This window comes from Cariama cristata, unplaced genomic scaffold (genome assembly GCF_000690535.1).
Source record: "Cariama cristata isolate BGI_N322 unplaced genomic scaffold, ASM69053v1 Scaffold43988, whole genome shotgun sequence".
NCBI classification, from domain to species: Eukaryota; Metazoa; Chordata; class Aves; order Cariamiformes; family Cariamidae; genus Cariama; species Cariama cristata.
Genome location: NW_009632459.1, coordinates 10,555 through 21,514, shown reverse-complemented (window position 1 = coordinate 21,514; position 10,960 = coordinate 10,555). Strand labels below are relative to the sequence as shown.

Here is a 10,960-nt window from a genome sequence, read left to right as displayed (position 1 = left end):
TATATATATATATAAAGAAAAACCCCACACTTCACTTTGTCTAGGGAAGAGAAAGGACAGCTGGAAGAGATGTCACTCATATTCAGTTCACAAGCTGGCCAGACCATGGAGTCCCTGAGGATCCACATCTCCTTCTCAAACTCCGACGCAGAGTTAATGCTCTCAGCAACTTTTTTAGTGGCCCAATAGTGGTTCATTGCAGGTAAACATATATTATTTTAAAAAAATTCTGTTAATGTTAAATTAACATGAAGTGAAGCTATTCAGAAAAGAGAGCTGGCAAAGGTATTTGGCTGATCTCAGATTTTGTGACTTGATTACTTGAGAGTGAGGCAGCCACAGATGCATAAAAAGGCCTGTTTTCTGAAGGATCTGAAGGATACCCAGGTCAATAAAATCTGAGGATACACACACTTTTGGACTTTTGGAAAGCAGCCAGATAAATATCGGACTACTCTGGCTAAAAGCACCACGTTTGACAATATTGGCCTTACTTTCATTAAAAGATATTTAAAATACAAACTCATCATTGGTTGTGTTGCTAATTAATTTACAGCAAGAACTGTTTTCAGTTGCTTCATATCCCATTGTTACACATTTTCACTTTTGCTCTCTCACTGATTGCTCCCCTCTCAGAGTGGGACTGGGAGATGCCATTCCCTCTCGATAACCAAATCCCTTTGTGCTTCACAGTGCTGGTGTTGGGCGCACCGGGACATATATAGGAATTGATGCCATGCTGGAGGGGCTGGATGCGGAAGGCAGAGTGGATGTTTATGGCTATGTTGTGAAGCTGCGTCGGCAGCGGTGCCTCATGGTTCAAGTAGAGGTATCTTGCTAAAACTCCTGTCACTTAGAACTCTCCTTTGCTAGAGCTTCATCAGTATTTCTCAGAAGTACGCTGCTCAGAATTGGGTACTGCTACAGTTTAGTTCAAGTTGTTGATAGAAAACATAGCCCTGAAAAATATTAAGAGAGAGAAAAACTTCCAACATAGTTTTTCAGTTTTAGAAACTTCAACTTTTTAAGTTTAGGCTTTAAAAAAGGAAGCCAAGAAGAACATTTTAGATTTGATAATCCAGCTTTTGGCATACAATTCACAAATGTAGAACTGAGCTTGCATAGTCAAACTTAATTTTCAAATTCTAAAAACTGTCTATCTAGGTGGGATTTTCAGTTGAGTTGAGAGCACAACAAAAGTTACAGACTGCTGCAATGCATGTTTATAACTTAAAAAAGTGTTTTGCAGATCTTTCAAATCTCAATTGCGTATTTCCTGAATGACATTACATTTATTTGCAGACCACTTTTCATCCAATACACTAAATGTGCTCCAAAATATCTAATTTGGAAGCCACTCTGATTTTTAATACTTGTATTTAATGCCTATTTAACATTAATGCTTAATATTATTGACGCTGATAATATCATGGCAGTAATAGTTTTGTATAATGGTTTTAAAAAGTGATATGATTTTTTTTAACCCTTTAATAACTTCATTTTTAAACCCTACTAATGGGAAACACCAGTCACAGTACATCCTTATCCATCAAGCGCTAGTGGAATACAATCAGTATGGAGAAACAGAGGTCAGTCTCTCAGAACTGCATTCCTATCTTAACAATCTGAAAAGAAAAGATCCTCCGAGTGATCCTTCTCTGCTGGAGGCAGAGTTTCAGGTAAATAAGCATTGCATTCTAATGCTCTTACCTCCCACTTACATTAGAAAGTGCCTTGTACAATAGTCATGAGATAGAGGTAACATACATAATAGATCACTTCTGTGCTATTTCATTTCTTCGGCACAGAAACAGTTTCTTTCCCTTCATGAGAAAAGCTGTAAATTAATGAAATTTTGTTCCTGCTTTTGATGTTAATATTTTTAACAAAGATGGGGAGCATAGAATGATTATTTGTGTTTATGTGCATGATTTCCTGTGACATTGTACGTGGTATAGCAGACCTTTTTAAACCAGAGTCCAGATGTGACCAAAGTTCAAAGAATTAAAGTAAGAAGTGAGGCGCTGGGAGATGAGGACAGGGTGTGGGTATCCAGAGAGGGTAATGATCCCAGGAACCATTTTAATCAAGCATAATACCAAACATCCTCTTTCTTTTTAGAGATTACCTTCCTATAAGGGGTGGCGGACACAGAACACTGGGAATCGTGAGGAAAATAAAAGCAAAAATAGGAATGCCAACATAATTCCATGTAAGTATTTTCCATGAACCTTCTCTTAATATATCTGTTATCTTCTGTAAGAAAACCTACTAAATTTTGAAAAAATTAGGACAGTAAATTACCTTACTGGGATATATTCGATTGATTATTTTTCTCAACAGTGTAAAATTAGAATCTTCTCGTAGTGTTTTAAAAAAGAAGATGAGTTTTAAAAAATCTGAATTATTGGGAGTGTTTAAGTTTATTTCAAATAAAGTGGCCTTTGTTCAGCAGTCTGTTGTGAAAGGACTGGCTGACTTCTGTCTGTTTTCCCCCCTGCACATGTGGGGACAGCCCCCCTCTAGTGCTACACCTGCGCAGCAGTGTGGCATGACAGTGACATTTTGTCTCATGCAGATGACTTTAACCGAGTGCCGATCAGGCATGAAGATGAGTGCAGTAAGGAGAGTGAACATGATTCAGATGATTCTTCAGATGAGGACAGCGACTGTGAGGAATCAAGCAAATACATCAATGCTTCCTTCATAACTGTATGTATTTAGAGGATCCACTATAAGTATTTCACAATCTTTCAGCTAAAACTATATTCTAGCTTGAGCTCTTATTCTCTTATTGGCTTCACAAATAGAATAGAGAATAAGGGAGTAAGATCTGACAGTCGATTGGCAAATCCATTTATAGTTTTAATCACCAAAATCTTCTGTATTTTGCTGCAGTAATAAGATGAATCTTTTTCCTTTACGTGGTCTTAGACTGTGCAATCTCAAACAGTGAGACTAAACATAGAAACATTTATTTTTTGTGTGTGTTATGTTTGAAACCACTAGCTTTCACCCTAGCCTCATGATAACATCTATTTCTATTAGTGGGCATCTGCCTACAGGTTAATCCATATTCATATTTTCCCTGTTAGTGAAATGTGAGTATAGTTATTCACATATATAAAACCCTACTAGTGAAAATTTGGGCCATCAGTTTTTTGATATCATATATACCTCCAAAACAAGGAGAGCAGTTATTGGTCACTAATGAAGTAATTGATTTTAATAGAATTACTAGCTGAATTCAATTTATCTGAAACCTTTAAAATGCTGCACAGTTAGGATATCTATTCAGAGTAAATGTATTTTTACGTTTGGGTAGCTCAGCGTGAACTGATGGGTGTGCCAACTTTGTGTGGTATAAACTCAGTTTCTTAGTGGTCAAATTAAACAGCTGTGTAGAATTAAATGTTTTAGCATTTAAAAATATGATTTGCAGAAAATGGCAGCATGAGGTGTCACTCACTGCAGCATGAGTATACCTTATCAATCGGGAAGTAATGTTGTTAGAAGGATTGAGTTTAATGTCATTTGGCTCCTAGAATTCCTGTAAGACCATTGCCTACTGTGATAGGCATAGTTTCCCTATAAACAAAAGGGTTCATTAGTTTATTTCGCTGGGTATTCTTTAAATGACAATGAGTTCTGTTGCTTGACAATCACATTTCAAATGAGTTTAATAAAAAAATATTAAAAATTTCTTTTATAGGGTTACTGGGGTCCGAAAGCCATGATTGCAACACAGGGACCACTGCAGGAAACTGTCTCTGACTTCTGGCACATGGTCTTCCAAAGAAAAGTCAAAGTCATTGTTATGCTGACAGAGCTGAAAGAAGGAGATCAGGTGAGGGCATCGTCTTCAGACTCATATATTAAGGGTCCTCTATACGCTTAGAAAACACTGCACTGCACTGTCTCGTTCCCTTCCTCCAGTTAAGCGTGTTTCGTAGGATGAGGAATTTGGATTTCCAATATAATTTGTTCTACTATTTACCTTCTTAATTTTCTTTCTAATGAGTTTTTGGAGGGGAAGAGTGTATGATGCTGTATTTGAAAATACAGTGACGTTCCTGCTACTTTAAATTCAATACATTCTCTAAGTGCATGTGGAAGATAAGATAAAATATAAGGGTGTTTGAATGGTAAGCACTGACGTACTTTTATCCATTTTAGGAACTCTGTGCACAGTACTGGGGAGAAGGAAAACAAACATATGATGGCATAGAAGTTCAAATGACAGATGCCAACTGTAGTCCTAGCTATACCATACGTGCATTTGATGTTACACATCTGAAGGTAAAAGTTTCTTTGCAAATTCCAAAAGGAAGTTTTAAATTTGTTTCCCTGCTATAAACTTAGCCTAAACAAAAAGAAGCGAGAGTTCCCACTGCACTTACGTCCTTCTCTAAGAAACAGAAATATTTTTCTCTTCCAGGCCAGCAGTCAGACATGAGAAATGCTACAGATTAGCTCAAATTTCCCATTTAGTGAATTGCTGAGATGGTGGTAGTGGAGTCTCAGCAGGTCAGCTGTCTTTTGTACTTTCAGCAAAGCTTGGATGTCTACCTACCTCATATTCATAACTCACATCACTATGCAGTTCCTCAGGAATATCCTTTTTCTTTTGTAAATCAGCTGCAATAGTACTACGTGAATCTTTATTTTAACCTGAACCTTGACTGCATCTCCACTGCTGTTTTTCAGACAAAAGAAACACAGAAGGTGTATCAGTATCAGTATCACAAGTGGAGTGACTTGGATGTTCCGGAAAACCCCAAAGATTTAGTCAGCATGATTTTCAACCTTAAACAAAAAGTCCCATCCAGGCCAGTCACTGAGGACAACAGGAGTACTCGTGGTGTCCCGCTTGTCATCCACTGCCGGTGGGTCTGAATTCAGCACATACCTTAACCTAGCTCTAAGTTCTGGATATACACAGCAACCACAATTTTGGGATGCCGGCCTTTTCCCACAAGCCTTTCCATGTATCTCGAGACTCAGCTCTCCCTAGCAGATTCCTTGAATTACTTGAGCTTGACCTTTTTGATTGTAGTGATGAAAAGTGAGCACACTTCCTTCTGGCAAGCGTGGACATGGAGTAGGTGGTCAGAGCTAGCTGCTCCTGCCTGGTACACATATTTTGAGAAGAAATGCTAGGTCAGAGTGCTCTTGTAGCATACTACTAATGAGGATCCAGCAGAGCTTTTAGATTCATCTCTCACTCCGATACATAAGCCCACTTTTTAAGGACCATTTCCAGGAATAGCTTTGCATACCATCTAAAACAAAGGATAATCCTGGTAACAATTGTTGAGACTGTAAGTTTGAAGCTTCTAACTTCTCTCTTACCCCCTAAGTAGCCACACGAGATCCAGGGAGCCTCTAGGTAAACTATGTCTTGCGTGTGTCCTACAGATATTCTTAATTGTAACAATTTCAGTTCAGTAAAAAATGTTTTGGAAATGTAATTCATTATGTAGGCTTTGAAATAAATCTAACATTTAGTCAGAGGACTTGCTGATTTTACATTTTAAATTTACATGTACATTTTACATCATCTTCTAGTGATGGATCACAGCAAACTGGTGTATTTTGTGCTTTAATGACCCTCTTGGAAAGTGCAGAAACAGAAGAAGTAATAGATGTTTTCCAAGTAGTAAAAGCTCTTCGTCGCACCAGGCTGGGAGTGGTCTCCACCTTTGTAAGTAAATCTTATGAATTATCAGAAAAAATGATGAGATTACTTACCATGTTCACTAATATCCTTGTAACCTTATGCATCATTTCTGCATAGGGAACACTAACTCTAATCAGGACATTCACAGCCACTCACCACTACTTGGGAACTGGCCGTTACTGATAAGATTGAAGGGGTCTGTGAGATATCCAGAGCTGCAATTCTGTAATGCCTTTGTGGAAGGGTGCATATTATAAAATTACAAATTGCATAAATTCGTGTTTCTGCAGTTGCTTCAGGGATGTACGTGCACAGTGTCCCTTAACTTCTGCAGTTAGGAGGCTAACCCCATTTCACAGGCTAGCAGCCATCGACTTGTTTTGTTTAAATCACTCCAGAAGAACTGTGTCTTTATGACATACGTTGTGCATTTACTAACAAACCAGACCTAGGGGTCCTCGATATGGGGCAGGTTGTTAGATGACTTTCCTAGACTCTTTACAATACGTGTCGTTTACAACTTATGTACTCTAAAAAACACTGTTTCAGTACTTTGTGAACCAAGAGGGTACTGTGTGACAACTTGGAACATCTGATGCAGATAGTTACAGAGACATCACATACACATGACATCAGAATAAACCATAGAAGCAACATTCTATACACCAAAAACTGTGGAAGCTGTCATATGCAGTCTTGCATGTTCAACTACGTATTACATTTCTAAAATTTAAGAAAATGGAGAAAGAATGGGTTTATTCTTGGGCTCTGAGCATTCCCTTCCTAATGACTTCTTCTCTTTATATTTAAGGAACATTACCAATTTCTGTACGACACCATTGCCAGTACCTACCCTGCACAGAATGGACAAATAAAGAAGAACAGCCAGCAGGAAGATAAAGTTGAATTTTGCAGTGAAGTAGAAAAAACAGATCAGGCAACTGATTTGATCACTATCGATCTTACACCACCAACGCCAGAGGAAAATGAGCCTTCTGAAGTATGTGATGATTCTAAGGCTGTTGACAGCACTAAGGGAACAGAGAGCTCTACAAATGGCCCCACAACTCCAGTTCTAACTTAGAGGCTATACTAAAAAAAAAGTGCTTTTTCATGTGCAAAAAATCTTAAACAGAATAAGAAGTGTAAAATTTCTTTCTCTTCCCACCTTTTTTTGGAAAACGTTTACTGTTATATCAGTTTTACAAAGGTACAAATTTAAAGGAATACTTGAAACTTGTAGAGTGACAAAGAACTGTGAAAGTTTAATTTTTGTGTAGATTTGCATTTAATACTTCTTCAGAAACCTTTTTACTGTTTTCTACTTTTTCTTTTTAAAATATGTACAATAGGAAATTTTTTGACTTCTGTAATGAGGAGAAAAGCAACACAGAACAATAAAACTAGTGGGCCGTAAAAACAGCGCGCTGTCTTCAAAATGATTAGCAAGTAAATTAACCTAATTGGTAAGCAGCTGTTCAAGCATTTCAGGAGTGCTGACCAAGCACTACTTTAATAATACTCCGTGGAACTTTTGGGACTTTGCCAAACAGTTTTAAGAGCTTATCATTTACATCATGTGGCAATTCCAAGGAATTCAGCCTTACGGAGAAACTGTAAGTCCTCCCATATCAACGCAGAATAGAATTTTTTTGCATTTTTCCAACCTGCCTGAAGATGTCCTCGTTGCTCCACATATGTTAATCTGAGCTTTCAATGTCAGCCTCAAAGTCTGGAGATGGGCATTTGAATGATTGCAACGGTTCTGACAGTAAACACATTCTGTTTACTCTTAAAGCTTAAAATACTGCGTGCTCGCACATCTATTTCTTACGCTTACTGTTATTTAAAGGAACTGCTTTCATGAATGCATCTGATCTGTTTTCTGAATTGGAAAATACTTAGATGCTTTTCCTCCAAACCTTGTAGATTTTCATTGGTACAAGATTTTTTTTTTTTTCATTATGAGGTTTTGTATGTTACAGTTGTGATATTTTTTCTATTTCCTGATGGATTTTAGCCTACTGGTTTTAGAACAAATAAAAAAGTTAATAGTTGACAAGGTGGAAATTATTTTGTTCTATTGGACTTTGCAAACTGATCATTTTCTTCTAAATGCACAAAATCTTGTGCTATCCCATACCTTGATAAAATTTTCAAATTCCAGCAGGAAAACACACCATTTAATTCTTATAAAACTGCGTGTGAACCCAGGTAAGTGTTGTGATTCTCTCAGTACAGAGGAAGGAAATGTCATTTTTTTTTTGCTCAAAGTCATTAAAGGAACAGTCACTCAACAGATTCAGTCCTTCTAGTTTATCACTGCATATTCCTGATCTCTCCTTACAAAACGTAATTGAAAATACTTAGAGAGCCATGTAAACAACATGTACAGTCACACTCAGTTCAAACATTAATTTAATTTTGCTGTTGCTCTAGATCCAATATTTCAGTGCTGGCAGTCTCGCTTGAGTAAGCGGCAGCAAACAGTCACAGAGGCAGGGGGATTCCCCTTGACTGGCAGCTGCGCTGCCTTCTCAGCTGAAGTTGTGTTAGGCAATAAACTAACAAAGATGAGGGGTCACCTGTGGAGAAAAAGCTCTTGAGACTAAATGTGAAGATAATCTTAAAAGATTGTAGGCCCAAAGTCTGCCAGCTATTTTTAGAGGAACATGTCAAAATTGCAAATTTATCATAGCTTTGAAGAGCAAAAGGATAAAGAGCCTTGGATGCAGATCCACTCACCGGTGCTCACTGGATGACAGAGAACAACTAATTTCTAAAACTTGCCCACTGTACAGCCTCTCTAGCTCATTCAGGTAGTAAAATAAAGAGGTCAGTGCAGCTGCCTATTGTAAGAATGTGGAGACAGAGACTAGTCACACTTTTAGGAATAACTGAAAATGTTTCCCAAATCAAAAATTAGGCCCAAATTTTCATTTTGTGTAAATCTTAGGGCACTCATACACTTCAATCCCCTGAAAAATTGTTCTGCAGCTTTTTCAGCTCTTTCAGCACCTGAGCTGTAAAAATTCTGGAGGATTTTGTTTTGCTTAAATTGCTTTCTAGAATGATTTCAATGTTCTTTTGACTGCATATTTTTTTTAAAAAAAAATGCATGCCTGGTTAATGCTCAATTTGTGTATGTATTTTGAAAGAAAAGCCCTAAACTATGTTAAATTTTGCCTCACACATGTCTTCATTATTAGCCTAATCAGAGAAGCAGAGCTTTACACTAAAACTGCCCTCATGTGCCTAGCGTGAACCACTTTTGGAGTAAAGTTCCTTGTAGTCACAAGGGGATAAACTGAGCTCTTGGCTTTTAATTATTTTCAAATTAAATAACACTTTGTACAATTAAATCTCATTAAATCCCAGTGTGACAACTGAGGGAGCCTGTCTTAACACAGCTTAGAAGTTCCGATTGCTTCTAGGAACTCTCTGTGGTACCAGGGATGGTATGTTGCCTTCTCTATTGTCATTGTCATTTCAAAAATCCACGAGGTGGTGACACAGAGCTTGTAGAAGGAGGTCATTATGCTGGATGCTCCACACTCGCTTGGCTTGTTCACTTGTGGACTTAATTTTGTGTCTCCCAGGAACACTGTGAGGCATATTACAGGTGAGGCGTGAAGCCCAAGCTAATAAGGAAACCGCGAGGAAACTGCTCTGGCTTTGTTAGGGCAAGAACAAACGTTGAGCAGGCTGGAGACTTGGCATAGCCTAAAAGCTGAGAAACAAGCATGCAAATAAAGACACAAAACATTTATTTTCTCAAGTAGAGCTAAGCTGCACAAAGACTGCTAACCGCTGCCTCGAGCTAAGAGTTAGCTGTTGTTTGAAAGGTTTTTATAATCTGAAATCTAGGATAAAAATAACTAAGGAACAGATCAGCTGGGAGAGGACTTTGAGCAACAAATGAGGGTAATCAAGGGCTTGTGTGACCAAAGGGACTGGATTTCTCCCACAATTTGCTGGGTAGAAGCTGATAGAAAAGTAGGTATGGAAAAGCAATTGTGCTGTGTTAGTGGGGTCTGATGTGGAAAGGTGAGGGAAAGAACGGATCCCAGAGTCTCCACAAGATTCTGCTTGGTCAGGTAACTGCAGTGGGGAATGAACTGTACATTTGCCCTTGTTTAGATTTTTATATGTTTCTCGTGCTCTGTAATGAACAAGGCTGTTATATTAAAATCTTTTGCAGAGGCTGCATATTATGAATGTAAGCCATGTCGTGATTCTTGAGATAAATGTACAAAATCCGGCCAGTGCACTGAGCCGTGGCGGTCAGGGATGCTGTTTGAGGATGACAAAAGCCCTGTTGCTTTCCCACACCCCAGCTTCCACTGCCACATTTGGGCTCTTGCAGGGAACATTTGTGCCAGCCCTTTTTCCCACCCATACGTGCAGCCGGTGCCCGTGAACTCACCCTCTCCACTTCTGAGCTGGCTGATGCTGTCAGAGCCCGCAGCCGGCGGAGGCAGTGAGCTCGCTCCCTGCTAGGGAAGGGAGCACTTTCTTCCCTGTTCTCTAAACTGATCTGCTGGGAAGGAGCTGGTAGTCACACGCAGGAGCCCGAGGGGCTGGACCGGACCCGGAGGGTCCCCACCTGCCCCTGCTACCGTCAGGACATCACCTGGCGGGGGGGAAGTTTGCCGGAGGAGTGAAGCAAGCGGTGTGTTTCAAGCTTTGCTGGCAAACGGGGAACCCAAGTTAAATCTTGTATGAGAGGCACAAGCACAGCCGGATAGCAAGTCTGTGACGCGTGGCAGTGTTGAAGTTAGGAGCTACAAGGGAAGTAAAATACTAACATCACGAGCCGTCTGTTTGTGTGAGATGGCAAAGAAAGTAAGAAAGAATAGTGGCTCAAGACAGGTGTCTCATTAAGCTGGAAATTATATCCTTTATTTAACATTCCTCAGAAAAACTCTCCAGTAGCAATGCTTATCTCTTCGACAAGGCATCTTGCTTTTGTAAAGGCCCAGGTTTTTTTGACACTGTACATTCTCCAGATTGCCTCTAAAAGAATATCAGAAATTCCCCGAGGGCTCTACGCAGCTGTACCACAGCTATTTTTCCATACATAGAGCAACTGCTTGCCAAGAACCAGCGTGCTGAGTCTTAGACTAGGGAAAGCCAAAATAGAAGAAAAGGAAAGTTTCAGTTACAGAGCACAGCACATTTCTATATGCATCAGCTCTACTTTAGGAAAAAGCGTAAGTCTTCTGAAGAACAGATTCCAACAATTTTAAAGGTACAACAATGTAGAAATAAAAGTTTTAT

General features: G+C 39.0%; 1 protein-coding gene across 1 annotated transcript; it reads left to right on the top strand.

Annotated features, from left to right (window-relative positions):
• Positions 1 to 44: 44 nt before the first annotated feature.
• LOC104156297 (receptor-type tyrosine-protein phosphatase C-like) lies at positions 45 to 7,025 on the top strand (the record flags this gene model as incomplete). Its single annotated transcript, XM_009706348.1, has 10 exons — positions 45 to 202; positions 694 to 829; positions 1,530 to 1,679; positions 2,122 to 2,212; positions 2,579 to 2,712; positions 3,713 to 3,847; positions 4,177 to 4,299; positions 4,708 to 4,886; positions 5,569 to 5,704; positions 6,492 to 7,025. Coding segments are annotated over 10 exons (1,515 nt in total), but the record flags the coding sequence as incomplete, so codon positions are not given.
• Between the last annotated feature and the right edge of the window lie 3,935 nt (positions 7,026 to 10,960).